We start from the raw sequence: 27,689 nt of genomic DNA on the forward strand, positions 1-27,689 counted from the left end.
AAAATTGACAGAAAAATGCTTTGGATCACCATGTGTTTTCAATTGATGCTGGCGAAAACGAACCTAATTGAAGGCATTTGGTACAGGTTTATTTTTCCTTTGCAGTAACAGCAGGAACATGAAGCCATCACTCTTGGTGTTTATTGTGTATCTGCTATGGTTGAAAGATTGTCACTGTGCGCCTACTTGGAAGGACAAAACTGATACCCACGGAAACCTGAAGGGTAAGTTTGGTTTCTTTATCTGTACTGTGTCCTGTTTGCCTGTTTGCATGTCCTGCTGGCATTTGCAGTGATTTACAGTTGAGAGATAACCGTGTTCATTTCGGCCTTCTTATTTCACAGTGAGAGGTTCTCTAGGCACTTAAACCAAGTAGACATGACGCCAAACATCTGGAATAAAAATAGAAAATTCCAGTCGAGTATCTGAGAAGGTTCACATATCCAGATGTTTGCTATCATACAGATAAAACTTGCCAACTTTTGGACTGCATTTCTTGGTATCGTCCAGATGTTTGGTGTCCTCTAAGCACAGTTTTAATGAGCAGTGAAATTCTTTTCTAGCACTTGAAAAATTTAAACAATTAAAGTAATCTGTGTAGTTATTCTTGACATAATGGAAGAACGGGTTATAATGACATCGAATCTAGTTGGTCTATGCTCCTTAACTTGTGACCTTTGCTTGATAGTACATGTTTTGAGTACTGAACACTTAGAAAAATATATTAGTTAAAATGTCGCTTTAGGGATGTGTAATATTAAATTTGGAAGCAAGCATAAGCTCCTTTGGAAGCCACATTGACTACTGCAAAGAGAGGATGATAATGAACTTCATGCCCACTACAGGCTTATTAAAGTTGTGTAAGAGAAGTCCAGTAGGTTATTAAAGAACCTTGCATTATATGAGATACTTTCTAGGTTTGATGCCTCCTGGAGAGGTAATTAAAGCTGAAAGAACGGGAAATTGTTCACTGTGTTTGAGGTTCCCAGTTGGGCATTTAATATAAATAGTCTGTGAAGAAGATTTCAATATTTTTCTAATATAACACACTTGAGTTTTAAGTGAAAGGGAAAAAAAAAAAAGGAAGGATACATGGAAAAAGGCCCTGAGGAAAATGACAAGAATGAGGTTAAGTGAACTCTGACTCATCTAGTTCAGAAGCAAGGACTAGAAGGTATCCTCTATATGGCAGCTGTGTCCATGTGGCAGCTGACAGCTGATTTGTTGTCATCTGCTTTCAGAGTCTGCTTTCAGATGTGGTAAAAGTCTGACAGTGAAAAGTTGGTGAATTCATTGTAACTCTGATACATTGTAATCTAATCAGATCTCAAAGGAAAAAACTACAATGTATCTTTTAGGTTTTTCTGAGGCTGGAGACATAGATGTGGAGGAAGAGGTGAAGAAGGCTTTGATTGGTATGAAGCAGATGAAAACCATGATGGAAAGAAGAGAGGAGGAACATACCAATCTGATGAAAACCCTGAAGAAATGCAGAGAAGAAAAGCAGGTACAGTAATTGAGAATAGCACCTGTTCTTAAATACAGCTAGACCATAAATATTGCATTTCTTAGTGCAATGGATAAATTACTTCTTTCCCCTAATAATGGATTTTTTGGACAGAAGCTCTTAGTAGAGGAAAAGTTTGAGGAAATTTCAAATTTCTTAAGAACACAGTCCTGGCAGAGTAGACCTTTGCAGGACTCCAAATCCAGGAATTTAGGGGATTTGTCTGTTAGGGAAGTGCTACTTTCTTAAAAAGACTTTATCTTAATTCCTTCCGACTTGGGATATTGTTTCAAAAGTGTCACAGAAATTTCAGGCTAGTTCTGTGGTTTCCAAAGGTTTTTGATCTCCCATCCCTATTACTAAAATTATTATTCACATTCACTCCTAAATTTATATACATTAATTTATTTATAAATTACACACATGAATTGTAATCATTAACATCTCAAGGGTGAGGTTCATCACTTGCCAGAGTGGGTATTCAGTCCATATTTCAAATAATCTTCTAGATAGTATTCTGGAATTTTTTTATTTTTTATTTTTTACTTTTTAAAAAAAATATATTTTATTTATTTATTTGACAAACAGAGATCACAAGTAGGCAGAGAGGCAAGCAGGGAGAGAGGAGGAAGCAGGGTCCCCACTGAGGAGAAAGCCTAAAGAGGGGCTCAGTCCCAGGACCCTGAAATCATGACCTTAGCTGAAGGCAGAGGTCTAACCCACTGAGCCACCCAGGTGCCCTGTATTCTGAAATTCTTTTTAGCCGATTCCCAGATCTAATTAGATCACAGTTTTACTTTGTCACATGACCAAAAAAGAGCTTATAATGAAGAAGTATCAGCTCTGCCATTTGCTTCTTATCTATCTGAGCTGAAATTATTCATATTTTTTAATCTGCTAGATATTTTTTTTCAGGAATCTTTTAAAACCACTTGTCCATTTAGTGAAAGCTAGTCTAGTTAAAACTAGATAATAAAAGGATCATTTACCTGCATCCTCTTAAATTGGCAATTCATTGCAATCAGCTTCAAGGGAATAAAGAGAAAGGGAACCAGTGTCTATGCTCTGTGAACATGGAGGGCCCCACTTCCCCAGGGTCCTACTGAGCAGTTGGTGACATGTGATGGCACCACAAGACAGTCCTAGTGTATACTAAATAGTACCTCAGCATAATCCTTTATTCAAATGCCTTTAGTTAATCGCTGTAGTTCAAACTATGAACCTTAGCAAAGGGAAATACACATTACAGTTGACTCTTGAACAATGCAGGGGAAAGGGGTCTGACCTCCAGTCAAAAATCTGCATGTAACTTTTAACTTCCCCCAAACTGAATTACTAATAGCCTACTGTTGACAGAAGCCTTACCAATAACATAAATAGTCAAATAACACATTTTGTGTGTTATTTCCCTTATATACTGTATTCCTACAATAAAGGAGAAAATATTAAGGATATAGTTGAGAAGAGAAAATACATTTACAGTACTGTCTTGTATTTATAGAAAAAAATCCACATGTAGTAGACCCATGCATTCAAACCCATGTTTTCAAGGGTCAATTATAGATCCAAATGTCCACAGGGACTGTTAAAAATTGTTCATATGTTACATTACAAACCTTAAAATATTTCTAAATTATGAGCATAGCATGGCTCCCAGTTTAATACCATTTACAATGAACATAACATTCAAAACACTTCAATTATTTTTTAAAATTATTTTCCAACGTTACCCTTAAAGAAGAAATCAAAACTATAACAGAAATAATTTGGAAAATATTTTAAATTTTTACTTGAGAGTCAATTACTTTTAAATTTTATTTTTAAAAAGTTGTAGGTGTGGTAAAATATATATAACATCACATCAACCATCTTAACCATTTTTTATGTGTTATAGTTCACTAGTGTTAAGTACCTACATACCACTGTGCAACCAAGCTCCAGAAATCCTCCTCTCTGGCAAAACCAAAACTCTATACCCATTGAAGAACTCCCCATGTCTCCTTCCCCTACCATCAATTTTATGTTAAAACATAAAGATGGAAGTTTTCATATTTCCCCCTACATGTGAACTGGGGGCCCCCAAACTGCAGGGAGTTGCTGGAATTCTTTATTTCTGAGCACGGTGGCCTCTGGCCATCCCTTAAGCCTTTGGGGCAGGGCTGTGTGACAGTCTGACCCCAATCCTACCTATGAGGCTGTCACCAGACTGGTTGATGTTGTGGCCACACCCCTTGTCACATAGGGTCCCTTGCAAAGAAAGAAGGTCACCTGATTAACAGCTGCAAGCCCTCCTCCCTTTGGGCAGCAAGCAAAAGATCTAAGGAAACTGCAAATAGCTCCTTATGAGGAAATTGTGGAAGCCCCCAGAGCTGGATTCTTCCTCAGTGGGTTTGTGAGCTGGCCCTGGGGAATAATGACACTCAATAGCATTTAAAGCCCCTTTAAAAAAACACAGTATCACATGTAATCCTTCCAACATCTGTGTAACCCATTACTTTCACTTTACAGCTAAGGAAACCGAGCTCATGATGTTCATGAACTTGGTAATCCAGCACTGTAATGAATGACTGGGGAGAAAGTCAGTGGGCAGCGCTTGTTTGTCTTTGGGACCCAATGGCTTTGTTTTTCTCCTTTCCCTCTGCCTCCCCAAAAGCCAAGGGTATAGAACTATGAAAAGAATGCTCCAATTAGGGGTGGGTCAGCTAAGCAAATGTCAGTTAAGGTGTGGATACTCAAAAAGTCCACTTAAAAATGGAAAAACCCATTTAACTCTGAGTCTCCCTCCCCAAAATTACTTTAAAGTGAGGATAAAGGATATTTTAGATAAATTATGACTTAGCAAATATGAGATTGGTGCCCCTAGTCTCCCAGCACAGAGCACCACCTACCCTAAGGGGACCCAGTGTCATCATGGACCCCTCCACAGCCCCTCCCTACTGATATTTATCGAGAACATCTGAAACTAACTAAAAGTGGGAAGCCCTGGGGGTGGGGCATAAAGTGATTTGAACCTCACACCAAATTTATATGGGACTTTGACACACTGTAAACTACAGGAAGAGTCGGTGGGACATCTAGGGGGGGAAACAAAAGGAATGGGCAGGGCATTCCTAAACCAGAGATCTTCCTCCACCACAACATTTCACTACCAACACTTGGGACAGGTTGATTTGGTGAAAGGTATTTGTTGTGGTCTTGGAGGCGAGTGGAAGGAAACAGATAATATCATACTAGGTAGCTTGCTTGCTTATCTCACTTAATACAAAGCCTTAAGAGGCAAATCCTATTGCTATTCCTATTTGCTAAGGAAGATATTGAGGCTCAGAGATGTTAAGCAATTTGCCCAAAGGGACACAGTGAGTGTGGTTTAGAATCGGAAATAGTGGGGTTTTGGTTTATGGTGACCATGAAGAGGATATTTAAAACTGGGACTGACTTAGGAAATGTGGGAAGTATTGTTTCCTCCCATGGTGGGGTGAATTTCTTGAGAAGATGTAGGAATCCAAAATTGTTCTGCAATGCCCGAGGAGATAAGAAAAATCCTCAAAAGATTCTCGGGGCTCACATGGTTTTTTGGCATGTTAATGACAGGGAAGGGTAATTTCCTTTTCTCCTCCATTAGGTAAAAATGTATACTAAATTGGTTTTAAGTACATGAACTTTGCTCCCTCATGTGTTTTTCACTTAAGGGAGTCACTGTTAGCCCTGAGACTGGGTGATGAAGGAATCCATTTTACCTTGTCAGTCCCCTGAACTAGGTCTCAGGCTTGAAGGGAGCCAGTCTTCAAAAGTCCACATGTGGGGGGTGCCTGGGTGGCTCAGTTGGTTGGGCATCTGCCATTGGCTCAGGTCATGATCCCGGGGTCCTGGGATCAAGCCCTGCATCAGGTTCCCCACTCAGCGAGGAGACTGCTGTTCCCAACCCTGCCTGCTGCGCTCCCTGCTTGCGTTCTCTCTCTCTCTCCCTCTCTGTCAAATAAAAAAAAAAAAATAAAATCCTAAAAATTTTCCTTTAAAAAAAAAAGTCCACATACGCAAGGAGGTCAGGAATCTAGGCAGGGGTGCTGGCCTTGAGGGAGGTCCTGGGGCAGGACTGAGATTCTCAGAGGCAGGTGTCCTTTCTGCCGGATCCCGTTTTCACCCAGAGCGGGACCTGGACACATTCAGCAAGGCACCACGAGGGGGAGCACTTGGAATAGAGACGAGAAGAAAGACCGCACCCCCACCACCACCCCCGCATGCCCACCTCTGCCCCCATAATACAACATCTCTGCAATTAAATTGTAACTTGCTGGGAAGATTTGATTTGATATACAAGAGTTGTACTTTCACGCAATGTTTAAGCACATACAAAAATTAAAGGCAGCATAAATAAGGGACATACATTTGTAAGCTCTATAAGCTTTAAAGCCCACTTTCCACATCTTCCAAGAACTAGATGTAGAGACAGACAAGCACACAAGTAAATTATAGTCGTCCCCCAGAGATGGACCATGTCATGGTTCACCCACATCTAGTGCAATGTCTGTCCCTTCGCGAGTACTCAAGAAATAGGTGTTGAATGCACGAATGGATAGATGGAGATTTGCAGTCCCTAGTCGGGATCAAACAGTGCTCGTTTCTTAATCAAACAGAAAGGCAGATTCAAGCTCTGCCAGCAGCCAGGGGCCAGAAGAAAGAATGAAGTACATCAGAATATGCATATTTCAAAAAATCAGCTATGGTACACACAGAGAATTATGAGATGAAAATAGGATGTTTGTTTCTCCTTTTTAATTAGGAAGCCCTAAAACTCATGAATGAAGTGCAGGAACATCTGGAAGAAGAAGAAAGCCTATGTCAGGTGTCTTTGACAGGTTCCTGGGATGAATGCAAGACTTGCCTGGAGAATGACTGCATGAGATTTTATACAACCTGCCAACCTAGTGGGGCTTCTGTGAAAAATACGGTAAGGGAAAAATAGAGCTCAAGGTTTCAGAATTCTGAAAGTACCCACCCCAGTTTAATTCTTAAAAATTAATTTATTTTGCTATTTAGAATAGAGATGCCTGACCTGATATTAGCCTTTTACAATCTAGAATCTAACATTCATGCTTGCTTATGTATGAACCTCCTACGTACATTCAACTTATCAGATCAAATAGCCATTCAGTGTTTGTCTCTCCCTATAATGACACTGTATGTATCTCTGTTAGCAATATTCTGAATCTTTCTGCCTCTTGTTATTTGTGAACATGTTCCCACTCGATTGTAAGCTCTTTGAGGCCAGGGACCATAATATGTTATCTGTCTTCATGTAAGCATTGCAGGTATCTAATAAATGCTGAATTGAATTCTGAATAATAGTATCACAGTCTTTGATTTCAACCTGCTTGAATTTTTTCCCCTGTAGGCAAAACATTTGAAGACATTTCAGCCTCCTGAATCTCTCTTTCGATAGGCTTGCCCTCTTCTGGAAATACACACATATGCACACTTTCACGTCCTCTTTAGCCATACCTACACAAGTCCCATAGGACTGGCATGTTTTCTTTTTGTTCCCTTTGGCTATCATCTGGGCAGAGGGAATCACAGAGGGTGGTGACCTGAATAGGATGAGCTCTGCCCCATGAAAGGCTCCTATTGTATTGGCCTGCATTTCTCTTCCTTTCAAGAAGTGAGCTCAATATGAAAGGCAGTGAAATCTCCCTCTCCATATCAGAGCATGCACTAATTAGAGTATGTTCCTGACTTGGCAGTGCCATACCCAATTATAGAGGGAGAAACCCCTAGGATAATACATTTGCCAAGTTAATTTGCCACCACTGTTAATTGCATCTGCTCTGTTTTTATAGCCCCAGTCATTCTCCATTATACCAGAATATGGTGGACTGAGCACTGGCTGGAAGGCAGGAGATTTGGGAACCATTCCTGACTATGCCAGTTGTGTGATTTGATGAAAGTTTCATGGGGCTTTAAGGTTTGTGTTTGTGGATGGATTCAGGGAAATAGAAGCTGGCAGAGAGAGGAGCAGACAATCAACCCAGATTACTTTTTGAGGAAGGCATGAGTAATCTAAGAGTTCCTGGAGAATTCTTTGAACAGGACTGGGATGCTAGTGTTGTGATGTTAGTTGGTATGTACCATAACAGTCAGCATGCCACATCACTACCATATAAGGGCAACTGTGGTCTGGCACAAAATTAGGCACCATATAAATGGAAAGCATGGTGTGACTGCTGAAAAATTCTTCCACTGAGTATAAAAATTCTACAATTAGAGCTTCATTTCTTTGACAATAACCAGGGAAGGCTTTGATCGCTACTAATATATAAACGTCCCTAAGTAACCTATTTAACTCCATCAGGCATCTATAATATAGCATGAATGTGTTTATCTTTACCTTTTCATGGACTAATTTATGAGACAAGAAAGAAGAGACCGTAAAGTCACTAACGACATTCCACTGAGTGAAACAAACCAACCTCCAGCCCAAACCCTAAGACAGAGGTGAAAGACAAGAGCCTTTTTCAGAGTTTTGGGGAAACCTAGACTGTTCTCCTTAGACCACAGCATCCCAACCACTGCCAGTATATCAGGTGTGGCTTGTCAGCAATACTGAAGATTTGGCCTTTTTAGGTCTTGGGAAGAATGTCAGATCCTCTTTCCACAATCAAAGTCAAAGATACAAGAGTGTTAATACATTATCTTAAAAGGAGTCACCATTTCCTAGCTTGCCCAGAATTGTTTTTGATTTAGAATGACCAGTGTAAACTGACTTTAAAATCTACAATAAGAAATGGTCTGTGTCAATTATTTTTTTCCATGTAGAAGTAATAAAATAAAATCGATTTTAAAAAAAGAAATGATCCAGAAAGGAAATTAATTTCTTATTCCATTTTTGTCCTCCACCCCATAGGTCGAACAGTTTTTCAGGAAGATATATCAATACCTGTTTCTTTTTCATGAGGATAATGAAAAAGATCTCCCTGTGGGTGAAAAGTTCATTGAGGAGGATACACAAATGGCTCAAATAGAGAATGTGTTCAGCCAGCTGACTGTGGATGTGAGAATTCTCTTTAACAGAAGTCTTAACGTCTTCAAACAGATGCAGCAAGAATTTGACCAAAATTTTCAATCATATTTCATGTCAGATGCGGACTTAATGCAGCCTAACTTTCTTCCAGCTTTATCCCAAGAGCCAAGGGCAACACTGGATCCCGTACAAAGCTGGGACATTCCCAGCTTCTTCCAGCTGTTTTATAATTTCAGTCTCTCTATTTATCACAGTATCAGCACAACAATCACGGAGACACTGAATACAATAGAGGATTTACCAAAACAAGGCAAAGGCAAGTATTAAAAGACAGCTTTACTTAGATGTCAATACTAAGGTCAAGCTTTGTTTACCTTTGGAAAGAGTAGACATTTCTAAGTCATTGTTCAGTGTTTCTGAGAGTGACAATTTACAGGGTGTCAGTTTCAGAGCCTCTTCGAGGAAGCTTTGAAGTCTGCCAAACACCATCCCTCCTCCATCACTGTCAAGAGCCCTGAGGGGCTGGTATCTCTTTTTAAAGCAAATTTTCAAAGCTGAGAAAGAAAATGTTAGCAGTGTGAGAAGTTGAACAGAACAGTTGCCTCCTTTATTGAAAGTCATGTAGATATGCTCAACTCTTTTCTGCTTGAACATCAGGGGGTTTCTTTAAAAAATCAGTCTAGACTCCTCCGCTCTCAGTCTGGTTAGGAGCCTGGTGTCCCGTATGAACCAGGTCATGCTGAGTGCTCTCCACAGAGTCTCACTGCCATAATCCTTTAAATCGTAACATTTATGCATAAAACCACAGAAGATGCTCACAGACAAACCCAAAACTACAGAAACCAGAATAACGGTAAAGGATAAGAATTGCCTTCTACTGATGCCAAACATGCCCCCAAGATATTCCACATTGGAAGCATAATGGTGCTGTGCGTCTTCAGGCAGAAAGAGATAGCTTCCTTGGGCTTCTGTGGAGTGGCTGGGAAACAGCATCTCAGAAACGAGAGCTGCTTGGGGGGCCAAGGTAGGATGTACATTTCCTTAGACTTATGTCTTATGGACCATAAGCCCACGGGAAAGAATGCTCCCCTCTGACATGAAAAATAATGTGGGCTCCCTCTAGAAATCCTGCCATTTGTAACAACGTGAATGAACCTGGAGGACATTATGCCGACTGAAACAAGCCACACACAGAAGGACAGATGCTATATGATACCATGTATATGAGGAATCTAAACTAGTCAAAGTCATGGCAGCAGAGAGTAGAATGGGGTTGCTGGGAGCTGAGTGGAGGGAGAATGAGGAGGTATTGGTCAGAGAGTACAAAATTCCTGTGATGCAAGATGAGTAAGTCCTAAACTTAGAAGTCCAACTCTGCAGGATAGTGCCTATCGTTACAAACACAGTACTGCATACTTTAAAATTTCCCAAGAAATGTAGGTCTTACATTAAGCATTCTTAATAATGATGATGCTAATAATAATAAGATGGCAGGAGAATATTTTTGGAAATGATGGATAGGTTTATAGCATAGACTGTGCTGATGGTTTCACGGGTTTATACTTCTCTCCAAACTCTCCAAGTTGTATATATTAATTACTCACAGCTTTTTTTTTTTTAAAGATTTTATTTATTTATTTGACAGACAGAGATCACAAGTAGGCAGAGAGAGAGGAAGAGAAGCAGAGAAGCTGAGCAGAGAGCCCCATGTGGGGGTCGATCCCAGGACCCTGGGATCATGACCTGAGCCGAAGGCAGAGGCTTTAACCCACTGAGCCACCCAGGTGCCCCAACTCACAGCTTTTTGTATGTAGAAAGAAATGGGTTCCTTCTAGCTATTTCCCCTAATTATATCAGCTGTACCTGGCAACATCTGAATGAAATTCTCAAAATTACCATGACATTGCACCACTGGTCTCTATACAGAAGGGACCAACCTCACAGTACCAGAAACTGAAGCCAAAAAACAACACATGATATCCTTCCCGTCCCATTGTTTCTTGAGCAGAGAACAGCCATCATTACTGGAATCCTTTTGGGGTTCTATTTCAGGGTCTGGAAGACTTTCTTGTAAGTCAGATGTTTTCTCTGGTATTCTATTCTAAGGTTTCCAATATTCAGGAAAAGCATCAATGCAGTAGACTAAATAGATCAATGCTGGGGTGATATTAAATTATTTTTGCCTGAACTTTTAAACAGACGGCAATTGTTGGGGAATAATATTCAAAATGTGTTCATTAAAACAAAATAATGACCCCCATCTTTCACATTGTGTACAACCTTATACGTGGGTTGCTGCATTCAAATGTGCACAGGAGTGAAGAGTGATTCATTCACTTTGAAATCAAAATAACTTCCTAATCATTGCAATTCCCTCCCACCCCACGGACTAATAATGCAGGTTTCCACCAGTTCTGCCCCAGCTTCCTCCCCATTCTCACAGCCCAGGACCAGTCCCTGCTCAGCTGGACCTCTGCACAGCTTCCACTTTGAAGGAGACCCACATATCAGAGTGCCCTGTCATGCAAAGGGAATGTAAATGCAAATAGGAAAAACAAAAACAAAAAAGCCATGTCCCACCCTTATATTTTTTTTCCTCTGCTATCCCTTCCCTAACCGTTCAGTGCCCAGGTAGCTCCACAGAGTGCTCTCTTCTCCGATTAGCACCTGTGGACTATTTATCAAGAAGAGACACGCAGGGGCTCTAGGGTATTTGCAAATGGTTTCTGTTACTTTTCTGGACAGGTGGTAGCTGAACCATACACCTAACACTCCTGGAAAATCTGCCTAAAGAGAGGATATTTTGAGCTTTGCCCTGTGTAGACAGAATACTAGCTGCCCATAGATATCTACACCCTAATCCTCAGGACCTGTGAATATATTGTGTTCCACGGCAAGGGGAAAGTTTGCAGATGGAATTGAGGTTGCTTGTCAGCTGACCTTAAAATAGGGAGATTATTCTGAATTATCCATGTGGCTACAGGGATTCTTAGAAGTGGAAGGGGGGGGCGCCTGGGTGGCTCAGTGGGTTAAGCCTCTGCCTTCAGCTCAGGTCATGATCTCAGGATCCTGGGATCGAGTCCCGCATCGGGCTGTCTGCTAGGCAGGGAGCCTGCTTCCTCCTCTCTCTCTCTCTCTCTCTCTCTCATTGCCTGCCTCTCTGCCTACTTGTGATCTCTCTTTGTCAAATAAATAAAATCTTAAAAAAAAAAAAAAAAAGAAGTGGAAGGGGGCGCAGAATAGAATCTATAGAGATGGTAGCATGAGAAGGACTTGGCCCTATTTTGCTGGCTTTGCAGGTGGAGGAAGGGGCCTAGGAGCCACGGACTCTAGTTGGCCTTTAGAAATTAGAAAGGCAAAGAAATGGATTCTCCCCTAGAGCCTCCAGAAAAGAAAATCGCTGCCAACATCTTGATTTTAGGCCAGTGAGATCCATTTCAAACTTCTGACCTATAGAACCAGAAAACCACTGGTGTCATTCTAAGCTACTAAATTTGTGGTAATCTGTTACAACAGTAACAGGGAACTAATACAAGCCTCCTGTCAGTTACAATGCCCAATAGTGACTGAGTGATCGCTGTGTTTTCTGACAACCTTCATGGATGGGCTTCATTTATCAAGATTGTCCTAAGAGCTAAAATTAGAAAAATAGCTAAAATTGAATAATGAACACTATTAAAAGAAAAGAAGCAATAGTAAAAATCTGAAACACTGGGACACCCGGGTGGCTTAGTTGGTTAAGAATCCAACTCTTAATCTCAGCTAAGGTCTTGCTCTCAGGGTTGTGAGTCATGTCTTGTGTTAGACCCCATGATGGGCCTGGAGCCTACTTAGAAAAAAAAAAAATCTGAAATATTTTGGTTTTCAATCTTTTTATAAGTTTTTTAGTCTTCATATGGGAGAATTTCTTTCCTACTTTGATATTTCTAAACCTCAATTCCTGTATCTGTTGAAAGAGTAAAATAGCTCTTGTAGTTGTCCTCTCTTGCCTTATAAATCCCTGGAAAGGATAGATAAGATTATGTTCAATAAAACTATGTGATGTAGTAGCTTGGTACAGTGCCAGACACCAGGAGATATGAATTCTAATCCAACCTGAGAGAGCATTTGCTGACTTTAATTTTCCCTATGAGTGGGGCGGGGAGGCAGAGGCAGGTGGGGAGAGTAGATGTTTCATATGAGTGATGGCACCAGAAGGAGCTGCCTAGAGGGGTCTGGAGACTCGGGGATGGGTTACTGCCATGTCACAGGATGAGAAATTGGTATCAGTTGACCCTGGAATTTGTCATCCCTGATCTACATACCAGATATTGATCAAGATGCTGAGACTAAGACAATGATTATAACACAGCCAGCCCCTGACTTTCAGGAGCTCAGTCCAGAGAAAGGAAAACAGATCACTGGGCAATTATGTTATCTCCATTACCATATGGAGAACAAAATGACAGAAGAAGGTACAGAAGAACAGCACGATTTCAAATGACAGGACCAAATTCCTTCCCTCAGTGCGGAGAGGGTCCCCCCTAACAGAGAGGATAAGAGAGCAAATAGTACATAAAGCTAGAGATAAGCTCTGTAGCAGAACTCCTCACAGGAACTCTGGGGCGGGGGGGTGAGGGGTGAAAGGGGATGCCACCAATTCGACAGGCACAGTTCTGGAAGGCAGTTGGGAGGCCACAACTTTGTAGTCAACCAAAGGAGATGGCTGCCTTACACACCACATGATCTAACCAGGGCCTCAGGTTTTTAAGCAGCAGACATTATAAGTCATCTCAAGATGAAATGTTTCATTTTAAGATGTGGTAAATTAATAATAAATGTATCCTAATAAATGTGAAACACTCAGCTGAGAAGTGTCAATTTTCTGTTGGACAGACTTCTTTTTTACAACATCATTTTTTCATATAAATTATTAATTCTTCCAGAAAAAGGGTCTCTCAAAAGTTGATCAGCTTTAGATGTTTTCCCAAATCTTTGACCCATCAACCATAACATTATACCTATGAAATACAAAAGGAATAGTAAGAATGGAAATGCCTACCACCCAGCTTTAGAAACAGACATCACCAACATCACTGAAACTCCAATGTACTTCTCAATTATAGCTTTAAAAAATTGAAATAAGCATCAGAAAATTTTTAAATAGAAAGAAATACAAAGAGAAAAGTGGCCCACAATCCCTTATTTAAAGCATTGACATCAGAAATAATAATAATAATGACACTAAATTAAAAATAATTCAAATATAGAACAAACAAATGAAAGCTGCCTTCTCTCACCCCACCAGCTATCTCTTCCAAAAGATTCTTCATGATTCCTTCCAGAAAATAAAATTATATGCCTTAACCTTTTTGTGGGGAGGAGGGACATATACAAATAATCATAGTAATGTGATTGTTGGATCAAAGGATATAAGCAATTTTTAATAGATGTCAAATTGTCCTAGCAAGTGGTTGCCACTATATGCCCTCCTATGATGGAATACAGAAAGATTTTCAAAGAACTGGTGAGAAAAAGAAATGACATCATGTCCATGCCTTTAAAATACAGACTCTAGGAGCGCATGGCTGGCTCAGAGGGTTAGGTCTCTGCCTTTGGCTCAGGTCATGATCTCAGGCTCCTGGGATCGAGCCCCACATGGGGGGGGAGCCTTCTTCCCCTGTCTCTCTGCCTACTTGTGATAGATGTGTGTGTGTGTGTGTGTGTGTGTGTGTGTGTGTGTGTGAAATAAATAAATAAATAAATAAAATCTTAAAGAAAAAATACAGACTCTAATGACATTAATGTGCAAACATTATGTTACCTGCAGATTCTAACCTCGGAAGCCTGAATTCAAAGGTGTCACCTGTGCAGGACAGAGGACTGTGTGGAGAACTTGGCCAGAATTTGTCAGAATGTTTCCAGTTTCATGCCAGATGCCAAAAATGTCAGGATTACCTGTGGGAAGGTAAATAATTATTATTTTCCAGCATTTCAATGCTATTCTGGTCAGAGGCCAAAATCTCACTTTTACAATCATCATGGGTTCATCTACTTTCCTTTGAGCACTTTTTTTTGCATGCTTATTGCTATCTGGGGGTGCTCAGTGTAGGTTTATAAACTTTCATTATTCAAAAGTAGGCCAACTCGCCTTTTCTCTTATTTAAGATTCCATCATTGCTGCTGTGACATTTTTTATGGTTAAATGTGTGCAAAGGAGAAGGTAGGAGCAAATTAGGCACTCCTTTCTTCTTACTGCAAGGAAAAAGCAAGCCCCCCAATGGAAGCAATCTTCCCATTATATAAACAAATTATTAGCCAAGTGAGTGTTCTTTTTTTTTTTTTTAAGTGGTATTAACCCTTTCCAGTTGGTGGGTTATTTACTAATTAGTATTTAAATATGTAAAGTGGCTCCTCCTCAGAAACCACATAGACTTTCCCCTCGAGACCTGGCCAAGAGAAGTGAGAAATCCTTCTCTCCCCTGGCTCCTCCCCATCCCCCCTCCTCCCCTCCCCCCATCTCCTTTCCCTAAAGGGTAACTAAAGTCACCCCTCCCACCCACCATGGCCACCCCCCAACACATTTTCTCACAAAACCCAAGAGATTTTGATTCCCATGCTTCTGCTTTTTACCTCACTAAAGCCCTGAAGGAGTTGCTGAAAAGCCAGAAGGCTGAGTATAAATTGGGTCTTTTTGTTATTTCTCCTGAATTACTGATTCAGTGACTCTGTACCTCTGTTTCATCACAAGGAGAATGGAAAGAATGTGTCTATTTTACACCGGTGTTTTGCAGATTACATGAAATGTCTACCATACTAATGATTTTCATTATTTAGGGTTTTGCTTTTTTTTTTTTTTTTTTTTTTTTTTAGCTTTTATTGAGTACAATAAAGGTTTTGCTTTTCAAGTCACGGTTACAAGGTTGCATGCAGAAACAGAAGTTCTTATAAGAGAAAAATACGCACAAATACCCTGATCACTTACAAAAACAGTCCCACTCAAACATTCCATCTACATATCATTACCTTCCTTTCATCCAGTTAAAAGCTTTGATGACTAATCTCTTCCTTTCATAAAATCATACAAAGATGGGGAGAGGGAATCAGAGGGAGGCGGTCACGAGGTACAAGCGCCCAGTTCTAAGATAAAGAGGTTTGAAGCAGGTAAGCTATGGCAGGATCACTCTTGCTAACACTGCTGTGTGACGTACAGAAAAGTTGGTAACAAAGTAGATCCTAAATTCTCATCACAAGGAGAAATTTTGTTTTCTTTCTGTTTTATCTCTATGATGTGATAGATATTAGCTAAGCCTATTGCAATGATTATTTCAATATATGTAAATCAGAACATCACACTGTACAGCTTAAACTCAGACAGTGATATGTTAATTATTGGTCAATTCAACTGGAAAAAATATAGAAGAAATCAGATAATATAGTACAAGTGCCTTGGATAATCAATATACATTGGACTGCATTAGCTACAGTACACATCGGATAACACAGAAGGCATGAATTGGCAGCTGCATAGATAGAACATCAAAGAAAGGAGGCTCTATTGCATTCCCACACAACTTAAAGCTTTCATTATAAAATGCATTTTGTTATAATGGTATAGAGGATAAAAGAACAAAAACTCACATGCCTACAACTGGATTCAGAAATAAAACATTGGGGTGCCTGGGTGGCTCAGTGGGTTAAAGCCTCTGCCTTCGGCTCAGGTCATGATCCCAGGTTCCTGGGATCGAGCTCAGCATCAGGCTCTCTGCTCAGCAGAGAGCCTGCTTCCTCCTCTCCCTCTGCCTGCCTCTCTGACTACTTGTGATCTCCATCTGTCAAAGAAAGAAAGAAAACATTACCCAAAGAGATGAAGCCCCCTCTGTGCTCCTTCCAGATCATATCTTCTTCTCCCCCAGAAAGGAAACTTATTTTGAATTTAGTGTTTATTATTCCTTTACTTTTCTTTATACTGTTATCACATGTATATACAACACACACAACACACATAGCAATGTTTTGCATGTTCTTAATTTTATATTATTAAAGCATGATTTTTAAGTTTAAAACTATGACTCATACAAATATAAAATGAGCAAGTGTCAAGATGAACTTATCCTATTAATGAGGGAATCCGCAAAGTGTTAAAGCTGTTTCTAAGGAGTACAGGAGAGACTGGAGAATTTATAGTCAAAGATAGAACGTGGAAGTTAGATTGCAAAATTAAATATAAGACTAGTTACTCTTCTAATGGGCAATAAAACAGTAAGTTTTGCAGTGATGTTTTGTATCCGACCAAAATAATTTATATCTCTACTGGACAAAAAACACTTGCAACTTTTCAATTTAGAATGTTCATCTAAGCACATAGAATTTGGCCCTGAGCACCAGTAAATGGTAAACCCAACAAAAGGTCATTTCCCGAGTGAATCAAAGAGGCTTTAGGTGGGTCTCTTGGACAATGCTGTATATATCCTTGAAAAGAATGCAGCCATTCTTTGGCCCCTATTTCCAAATTTGGGGTAATTTTTCTTAACAATGTAAAATATTATTGCTTAGCTGTTCTTCGGCAACTTGGCTTGTCACAGTATAGATAGTAAGATTTAGCCATGTGAATACGTGTTCTAATTCATTAATTCATTGCTCCATTAGTCTGTGTGGGCATATCACAATTTATCCATTCCCCTGAAGTCTATTTAAGTTGCTTCCATGTTTTGCTATTACAAACAACTCTTCTACATTTTGCCAAACAATAATTTTGCCTCTTCAATCAGCATTTGATTCTTCCCTTGTTCTAAGAGCACATAGCTACAATTATAGATGTAAGATCTTATAAATCTTATAATAAATAAATATTATATTTGATAAATATTTTCCAAGACATCATAAATCTTTTTTGTTTTCCCACTAGTTACCATACATTTTTGGTCTTGATTTTAAACATATTTACTGTGACTCTTTTCCTCTTCTCCCATATCAATTACTAGTACTGCATATATACACCCAAATTCAAAATAGTAGTTTCCCTTTGAGAGGACAGAGAGGGGTTTTGATGTGGGAGGGGCACAGTGGGGGGCTTCATCTGTTTCGGTAGTATTTCATTTCTTAATAGAAGTGATAGGCACATGGATTTATACCAAGAAACTTCTGTCTTCTGCCCATTTTGTTATATAAGACCATATAATTATCAGTTAAACTAGATCTCTTTTGAAAGTGATGTGGGTATATAAACAATTACTTAAGAACAATAGGCATAAACTGGGAGCTCTCCTAGGCAGAAGGGGATGTATGTATAGCAGATTAAAGCAAAATTATCACAGTAATTTGTGGTTACTTCCAGCAAGAGAGATTTTATTTTATATTTTATATTTATTATATATATATTTTTATTTTTCCAGTCCATAAATCTGGCTTGGCCATGGATCTGTCCTTAGTGAATGAGGCATTGGCAAACATGACCAAAGTGGAGGCTTGACATGTGCTTATAAATGAAAGCTTGTTCTCAGGCATCTGGGTGGCTCAGGCCATGAAGCATCTGCCTTTGGCTCAGGAGGTGATCGTGGGGTCCTGGATCCAGCCCCACAGCAGCAGTGGACTCCCTGCTCAGAGGAGAGTCTGCTTCTGTCCCACCCCACCCCATTCATTCTCTCTCTTTTTTTTTTAAGATTATTTATTTATTTATTTGACAGAAAGAGATCACAAGTAGGCAGAGAGGCAGGCAGAGAGAGAGAGGAAGGGAAGCAGGTTCCCTGCTGAGCAGAGAGCCTGATGCAGGGCTTGATCCCAAGACCCTGAAATCATGACCAGAGCCAAAGGCAGAGACTTTAACCCACTGAGCCACCCAGGCGCCCCCACCCCATCCATTCTCTCTCACTCACTCTCTCTCTCTTTTAAATAAATAAAATCTTAAAAAAAAAAAAAACAAAAAAAACACAAAACTTCTCTCTTGCTGTTGGACACCTATCTACTACCATGTGAACATCTGTGTATCTCCTTTGGAGAAATGTCTACTCAAATCCTTTGCCCATATTTTAATTTTGTTATTTGTCTTTTTATCATTGAGTTGTAAGAATTCTTTATATATTCTAGATACTAAACCCTTATCAGATATATTATCTATGCAGTCAAATGCTCTACCACTGAGCTATACCCCCAGATATATTATCTATGAATATTTTTTTCCCATTCCCACATGCTGCCTTTTTACTTTTGGAATGGTGCTCTTTAAATTATGAAAATTTTTCATTTCAATGAAGTCTAACTTATCTGTTTCTTCTTTTCTTTTTTGTATTTTGATGCTACATCTAAGAAGCCATCGCTGAGGTTCCTGGGTGGCTCAGTCCATTAAGCATCTGACTCTTGATTTCAGCTCAGGTTTTGATCTTAGGTTATGATCTCAGGTCATGAGACAGAGCCCTACATGAGGCTCCGTGCTCAGTGGGGAGTCTGCTTGAGATTCTCTCCCTCTCCCTCTGTCCCTCCCCCCACTCACCTCACTTGCTCTGTCTCAAATAAATAATTTTTTTTTTTAAAAAGAAGCCATTGCCTAACCCAAGGTCACATAGATTTTACACATGTGTTTCACCTATAAGACTTACATATTTAGTCCATGTGTTTAGTTCATTTTTGTATGGTGTGAGGCGGGAATCCAGTTTCTTTCTTTTGCAGTGGATATTCAGTTGTCTCAGTTCTACTTTTTTTTTTTAAGATTTTTAAATTTTTTTTATTTGACAGAGAGAGATCACAAGTAGGCAGAGGGGCAGGCAGAGAGAGAGGAAGGGAAGCAGACTCCCTGCTGAGCAGAGAGCCCAATGCGGGGCTTGATCCCAGGACCGCAAGATCATGACCCCAGCCAAAGGCAGAGGCTTTAACCCACTGAGACACCCAGGCGACCCTGTCTCAGTTCTACTTCTTAAAAAGACTGTTCTTTCCTTCACTGAATTATCTTGGGATCCTTACTGAAAATTCATTAATAACAAATAGGGTTTATTTCAACTCTCAGTTCTATTCCATTGATCTATATGTCTATCCTATGCCCATGCTACACTGTCTTAACTGTTGTGCTTTGTAGGAAATTTTGGCAACATTGGGGTTTTTCTTTTGTTTGTTTTTATTTTTGTTTGTTTGTTTTTTTAAGATTTTACTTATTTATTTGAGAGACAGAGAATGAGAGAGAGAGAGCAGTAAGGTGAGGGCCAGAGGGAGTAGCAGACTTCCTGTCAACCAGGGAGGCTGATATGGGACTCCATCCTGGTACCCCAGGATCATGACCTGAGCAGAAGGCAGATGTTTAACCAAGTGAGTCACCCAGGCATCCCTGTTTTTTTTGTTTTCAGAGTTGTTTTAGCTATTCTGGGTCCCTTGTCTTTCCTCATAAGTTTTGGGATCAGCTTATCAATGTCTGTAGAGAGGAAATTCAGCAGGGTTTTTGATAGGAATTATATTAAATCTATAGACCAACTTGTGGAGTACTGCCATCTTAACAATATTAAATCTTCCAATCCATCAAAATGTTTTTCCATTTATTTAAATCTTTAATTTCTTTCAAAGATGTTTTTTAGTTTACAGTGTATAAATCTTTCACTCAATTTTTTTTCATAAGCAATTCATTCTTTTTAATGCAATTGTGAATGCAATTATTTTCTTAATTTAATTTTTGGTTTGTTCATACTGTATAGAAATACAATACTGATCTTGTATTCTGCTGAATTATTAGTTTTTATAGTTTTCTGTGTATTTGTACTCTTTAGGACTTTCTGTATACAAGATCACATCATCTGTGAATATAGTTGTACTTTTTCCTTTCCCATGTGATTCTATTTTGCATGAAGTTTCACCTTTGTTCCATGAAAATCTTTTTGCCTGGGTGGTACTCTCTACAAGAAGAAATGAGTGTCCTTTGTAGAATTCTTCTTGCCTAAATCATGAGACAATCACCATCTTCTTCCCCTGTCATTAAAATATGTATATTTTTATTACTATTGTAAAAGTTAACAACTCTGAAGTTGCCAGTGAAGACATTTTAAAAGAATATTCAAACTCTTCTTAAACGTATACCATAGTGGTGAAAGTGGGCATCCTTGTCTTGTTCCTGATCTCAACGGGAAGGCTGCAAGCTTTTTCCCATTGAGGATGATATTTGCTGTGGGTCTTTCATAGATAGATTTGATGAGGTTAAGTAATGTTCCCTCTATCCCTATACTTTGAAGCGTTTTAATCAGGAACAGATGCTGGATTTTGTCAAATGCTTTTTCTGCATCAATTGAGAGGACCATGTGGTTCTTCTCTCTTCTCATATTAATTTGTTGTATCACATTGATTGATTTGCGAATGTTGAACCATCCTTGTAGCCCAGGGATGAATCCCACCTGATCATGGTGGATAATCTTTTTAATGTGCTGTTGGATCCTGTTGGCTAGGATCTTGTTGAGAATCTTAGCATCCATATTCATCAGTGATATTGGTCTAAAATTCTCCTTTTGGGTAGGGTCTTTGCCTGGTTTGGGGATTAGGGTAATGCTGGCTTCATAGAAAGAGTCTGGAAGTTTTCCTTCTGCTTCAATTTTTTGAAACAGCTTCAAGAGAATAGGTGTTATTTCTTCTTTGAAGGTTTGGTAGAATTCCCCAGGGAATCCGTCAGGTCCTGGGCTCTTGTTTTTTGGGAGGTTTTTGATCACTGCTTCAATCTCGTTATTAGATATCGGTCTATTCAGGTTGTAAATTTCTTCCTGGTTCAATAAACTTTTGGGACTTCATCAAAATCAAAAGCTTCTGCACAGCAAAGGAAACAGTCAAAAAAACAAAGAGGCAACCCACGGAATGGGAGAAGATATTTGCAAATGACAGTATAGACAAAAGGTTGATATCCAGGATCTATAATGAACTCCTCAAACTCAACACACACGAAACAGGCAAACATATCAAAAAATGGGCAGAAGATATGAACAGACACTTCTCCAATCAAGACATACACATGGCTATCAGACACATGAAAAAATGTTCATCATCACTAGCCCTCAGGGAGATTCAACTTAAAACCACATTGAGATATCACCTTACACCAGTTAGAATGGCCAAAATTAACAAAACAGGAAACAACATGTGTTGGAGAGGATGTGGAGAAAGGGGAATCCTCTTACACTGTTGGTGGGAATGCAAGTTGGTGCAGCCTCTTTGGAGAACAGTGTGGAGATTCTTCAAGAAATTAAAAATAGAACTTCCTATGACCCTGCAATTGCACTCCCAGGTATTTACCCCAAAGATACAGATGTTGTGAAAAGAAGGGCCATCTGTACCCCAATGTTTATAGCAGCAATGGCCACAGTCGCCAAACTATGGAAAGAACCAAGATGCCCTTCAACAGACGAATGGATAAGGAAGATGTGGTCCATATACACTATGGAGTATTATGCCTCCATCAGAAAGGACGAATACCTAACTTTTGTAGCAACATGGACGGGACTGGAAGAGATTATGCTGAGTGAAATAAGTCAAGCAGAGAGAGTCAATTATCATATTGTCTCACTTATTTGTGGAGCATAACAAATAGCATGGAGGACAGGGGATGTTAGAGAGGAGAATGGTGTTGGGAGAAATTGGAAGGGGAGGTGAACCATGAGAGACTATGGACTCCGAAAAACAATCTGAAGGGTTTGAAGTGGCGGGAGGGTGGGAGGTTGGGGTACTGGGTGGTGGGTATTATGGAGGGCATGGATTGCATGGAGCACTGGGTGTAGTGAAAAAATAATGAATACTGTTTTTCTGAAAATAAATAAATTTATTTATTTAAAAAAAGATAATTTTTATTAGAAAAAAAATGTATACCATATCTTTTTTTTGTTTGTTTTTAGAGGAAGAGAGAGACTGGTGGGTAGGAGCAAAGGGAGAGGAAGAAAGAGATCTTGGGACAAGGGGCTTAATCTCACAACCCTGAGATCATGACTTGAGCTGAAATCAAGATTTGGATGCTTAACTGACTGACCCACTCAGGCAGCCCTCAAGTGTATACTACATCTCATTGACTGTGACTCCCTTTGTTGTCAAAATGTTATCTTGAATCACTTTCCTGATGCATGCTACTGCAAAATTTTTTTAAAGATTTATTTATTTTGAGAGAAAGAGAGAGAGCACACAAGCATGTGAGTGTGGGGAGGGGCAGAGGGAGAGAATTTTTCAAGCAGATCCCCCACCAAATGAGGAGCCCCACACTGCGCTCCATCCCACAGCCCATGAGATCAAGACCTGAGCGGAAATTTAGAGCCAAATGTTCACCTGACTGAGCCACCAGGTGTCCCAAATTTGTTTACTTATAAGTACAAGGAGCTCCCTCTCCTGAAGATCCCAAAATTATATGAAAATGTATGAGGTGCCAGGGAATCTTGTGTTATATCTTAGGTATCCAAAATAAATCTCAGATGACATAGTCACCCAGCTCTGGTTGGTGGATTCTCTCCAGCCCCTGTCCTCCTAAAGGCATGGCTCTTTGGTAAATAGTTGACGACATAGTTTAAAGAGTCTGTGGTCTTTTCTCCACAACAACAACTTCCCACGACCTTCAACACCCTAACACATAGACACTTCCATAATTTTCAGATAATCTTTCCGCAGTATCCAGCCACTCATTAGCACAGCTGTGTAAATTCCTAGAATCCTGATTCAGTTCAGATGGGCTATTATGCAATACAGCACAGAGCTGTAGAATCACAGTGTCTTGTCAGCACAAAGGTTGATTTCTCACCGTGTGCCATGTCAGTTACAGTTTGAGCAAAGGCCCTGCTACCCCTCTCACTCAGGGCAACGCAGCCTCCACTCTACAGAGCAAACCTAGTTCTGCCATCAGAGGAAAGGGAATGTGCTAAATCCTTACCATTCCTTATGCTTCCCCTGGAAGTGAGACCCATCACCTTGAAGACGGCCCCCCTGAACTTCCAGGGCGGCAGGAAGCACAATCTCCCAGGCGTCCTGATCAGAATATCAGTGAGTAGCCCTAATGACCATCCAGAGGCACTACAGAAAGGAGGAAAAGAAAAAGGAACCTTGGCCAAATCTCCAGCGTGTGACTGTCCAATGAGCAGGCACTTCACAGTGTTATTTCATTCACGCCTATTTTACCTCATTGAAAACTCACTGAAGGTCCAAAGGCTAGAAACAGAAATAGCTTAAGAGCCAGGATTTATACGCTCCTCACCCTACTCCAAATTCCACGGTCATTTCCCTTTACCACGTTACTTTCTTCTTTACTAGACTGTCCTGATGTACCTGACCTCCATATAAAAGTGGACGAGGCCCTGGAATTGGTCAACATATCCCACCAGCAATACGCCCAGGTTCTCCAGATGGCCCAGCATCACCTAGAGGACACGGCATATCTGATGAAGAAGATGAGAGAGGAGTTTGGCTGGGTGGCTGACCTGGCAAACCAGACTCCAGCAACTGAGAACATCTTCAATTCCATAAAGGTAATGGAGAGACCCGAGAACAGAAAAGGAGATTACGTGTGCATCCATTGTTTTTTTGGTTTTTTTTTTTTGTTTTTTTCCCTGTTAATTCACTTCTTAAGTACATTTGCATTTGAAAACAAGCTGTGGGAGCATATTCATATTTCCACAATGACCATTCAGTCTGACTTGATATAATGTGTGCATGGTTCTTAGAAGCAAGAAACTCTATAGGGAAAATCCATTAAAAATGCAAAAATACTTTCTAATTCAGACATGCCCAGTTCCACTTAGGGCTAGAGGGATGTACTCAACTGATTCAAGCAAACTTGAAGAAACCTGACCAATGTAACTTTCAAGAGTGAAGATTTCCAGGTGAAGCAACGAATTCAAATGCTAACCCTGATACTTAGCAGCTGAGTAAGTTTGGAAACGTTTCATAACCTTTCTTGGTCTCAGTTTTCCCCCCTGAAAAAATGGAACTAATAGTAGGATACCTTAAAATGGATGTCTGTGAAGCTATTAGCATAGGTTCCTTATCCAAAGCAAGAGTCTGTAAATTCTAGCTCTCAAAAGTTTCTGAAACAAAAAGCTGCTGACTTACTTTGAGAGTTAAAGATATTTGTCTACTAATATTCACATCAAAGCATATTGCTATCTTAATTGGCACTTAGACCATGTCTCCCACCATCAGTCAAGAATTCTTGTTGCATAACATGAAACAGTGGCGAAATTTTTCTTCTAACCAATTGCCCCCACCCCCACTCCAACAACATGCATTACGTTAACATACAAGTATACCAGGTTAGTTATTGACAGGTTCCTAAAAAGACCTGCATACAGAAATCACCAGGCAGAGCAACTGAAGAAGCAATATTTTGTGCAACACGTTATGTCAGTGCCTTACCCAGATCCCCGAGAATCCTTTTACCAACTTTGGCTGGTACTGCTGCTCACTGTTCTTCCTGGCCCCAGATCTCCAAAAGGGTTGCCCTAGGGGCCACTTAAAAGCTCTCTGCAGCAAAAAATAAAACAAGTCAAAATCAGAGAGGGAGACAAGCCATAAGAGACTCTAAATCATAGGAATCAAACTGAGGGTTGCTGGAGGGGCAGGGGTAATGGGTGAAGGACGTTAAGGAGAGCACGTGATGCGATGAGCAGTGGGTTCACTGATGAATCACTGACCTCTACCTCTGAAACTAATAATACACTATATGTTAACTAATTGAATTTGGGGGAAAAGAGCTCCCTGCAGCATCAAACTAAGGCCAGAGGTCACCTGAAACATCCTAGATTAGCTTCTCCCTTTTGTCTGTGTTGCTTGCCTAATCCCCCCAAAAGTTTCACCTGAAGCCAACCTTAATCAATCACTTGCATCACAGCTTCAGGCTCTGCTTCCAGGGAATCTGACCTATAACATTCTGTCTGTTTCAGACTGCAAAGCTGTGGCCCCTGTGTGGTTTGAGACTTAGGTTTAGACGGTCATAACCAGCACATTAAACAAACAAACAAAACAGAATAGGGCAAACTAGGAGAGAAAATATGAGAGTGCATTATATTTAACAAGTCAATTGCATATATCACAGAACTTTCATTTCCATTATGTACATTTATGTGCATAAATGTGCATACATATATGTAAGATATGTGGGTTGTTTTTGTTTTAAAGATTTTATTTATTTATTTGACAGACGGAGATCACAGGTAGGCAGAGAGGCAGACAGAGAGAGAGGAGGAGGAAGGCTCCCTGCTGAGCAGAGAGCACGACGTGGGGCTTGATCCCAGGACCCTAGGATCATGACCTGAGCCAAAGGCAGAGGCTTTAACCCACTGAGCCACCCAGGTGCCCCAAGATATGTGTTTCTGAGTCATGATGTAAAATGTATTTGTAACTCTCAACCACATTCAAAAGGTTCTGAAAACCACCCTCCCATCCCTGCTGATTCTGATTCATTTCCTTCGTTAGATAGATCATACTCTATAGAGTAAAATAATTCAGTATATCAGATCATCCTCAAAAATACAGACTTTCAACTAATGAGGAAAAGGTCTTGTCTTGAAGAATAAGATCTGAAGAAAAATGTGAGCAATGCTTTCAAAGATACAGCCAAGAGTTAATTGCTTTTATCGTCATCAGTATTTTCCATTCTATGTTCAATTTGCTTCTATTCTAGTGTCTCTGGGTAACACTAACAGATTTACCTGAAATTCTTTCTATTGATAACAAATGCAGTTCTGTATAAAAATCTCCATATGAAATAAAATTGTGGGTTTCAAGGATACATTGTTCTAATAATCATTGTCACTAAAGGGCACTTACTATGTGTCAGGTAATGTTCTCAGACTTTTTTCATACACCAGATTGTTTAATAATCTCAGTGATCCTTCAAGGCACTGTTTTTCACATTTTACAGATGAGTTACAGAGAAGTTAAACAACTTTTCTGAGGTCACACAGCTAGGAAATCAGTAGAACTAGGTAGGATTTGAGCCCAAGCAGCACTTCTCTGGAGTTGCTGGACTTAACTACTTTGCTGAACTACCTGTAAAAGTTATTTTTCTCAAAACAGCTCTTATTTCATCGTGTAACAGAAAGTGCAAAGCCATAAAACAGCAAGGACTGAAGAGGAACACATAAATTCCAGCATGTGAAAAAAGTTATGCCCCTCAGGTTCTAGTTTCATGGTGTTAGCTTTATAATTATTTATTAAACTAGACAAAAATGCTTTATGCAGTTTTTATATGGGTCATATTCACCAAAAGAGAAAGGGGGAAAATCCTTGTTAGCTATTCCTTTATAAATCAGAATTAAGAAATTATCAGTTTTTATTTGACCTTATATTTTCTTTTAATTTTTTTTGATAAGGAGGTTATTTGAAAACATTTTCAAAATAGTTCTCTTGAGGTTACATCAACTTGCATGTCAGTACAGTTTCATTTAAATGATTACAATCACAGTATATGCACTTGAGAATTCATTAAGAGCAACCACTGTGACTTTCAGACGACTGGTTCTCACAAACACATGCCACCCTAAATTGTTACTGTCCTAGGAAAACTCAGGATAAAACTCGGTGCATCGCATTAATGTTTGTGACATGTTTGTGACACTGACAGTTGTGCTCACCAAATATTCCATCTGCTCACTCATCTTTTCTAGCTGCTCTTGCTGTGAAGTGGTGCCGTGTGGCAAGTTCTGGCCAAAGAAATGTGATCAAGACTGACTGGGGTTATTTCTAGACTGAGATAGTGCAGGGCTTGTGTGTGTTGATTACTCTCTGTCTCTGCCAAGGGCACAGAGAAAGCCAGGTGTTCCTTGGACTACGACCATGAGGTGACATGCCACTGTCAACCAGGGCCCCGAGCAGTAGAGGGTATACAGATTCCCTGAAATGGACATGAAACATAAGTGAGAAATAAATGTTTGCTGTATGAAGCCACTGGGATGTTGGGGCTACTTTGTTACCTCAGCACAACCTAGCCTATCCTGACTCATGTGCTAGTAAATTAATTCTGAATGTGCACTAGGGATTAGTAATCTTTCACTGCATAATCCTTCTTCTTAGGTGGTTCCAAATGTTCCTAAAGGCAATTTTTCCAACCAAGATGACACGATGATAGACTTAAGCATTCCGTCTTACCCCAACTTCACACTCAAGATCCCTCTTGAAGAAAGTGCTGAGAGTTCTAACTTCATTAGCTATGTGCTGGAGAAAGCCATGCAGCATTTTAAAAAACATTTTAAAACTTGGTAA

General features: G+C 39.9%; 1 protein-coding gene across 1 annotated transcript; it reads left to right on the forward strand.

Moving 5' to 3' along the window:
• Positions 1-93: 93 nt before the first annotated feature.
• Positions 94-27,689, forward strand: CLUL1 (clusterin like 1). Its single transcript, XM_059140111.1, has 7 exons — positions 94-224; positions 1,359-1,507; positions 6,288-6,455; positions 8,406-8,838; positions 14,332-14,469; positions 23,742-23,956; positions 27,501-27,689. The coding sequence occupies exons 1-7, from the start codon at positions 119-121 to the stop codon at positions 27,687-27,689; spliced, it is 1,398 nt and encodes a 465-aa protein (XP_058996094.1). The 5' UTR covers positions 94-118.

This window comes from Mustela lutreola, chromosome 11 (genome assembly GCF_030435805.1).
Source record: "Mustela lutreola isolate mMusLut2 chromosome 11, mMusLut2.pri, whole genome shotgun sequence".
Taxonomy (NCBI): Eukaryota; Metazoa; Chordata; class Mammalia; order Carnivora; family Mustelidae; genus Mustela; species Mustela lutreola.

Bases quoted from the DNA above. Each gene is read 5' to 3' on its own strand.
- CLUL1 (XM_059140111.1), top strand. From the start codon at position 119: ATGAAGCCATCACTCTTGGTGTTTATTGTGTATCTGCTATGGTTGAAA. The intron at 1,508-6,287 runs GTACAGTAATTG...CTTTTTAATTAG, and splicing joins AATGCAGAGAAGAAAAGCAG to GAAGCCCTAAAACTCATGAA. The intron at 6,456-8,405 runs GTAAGGGAAAAA...TCCACCCCATAG, and splicing joins GGGCTTCTGTGAAAAATACG to GTCGAACAGTTTTTCAGGAA.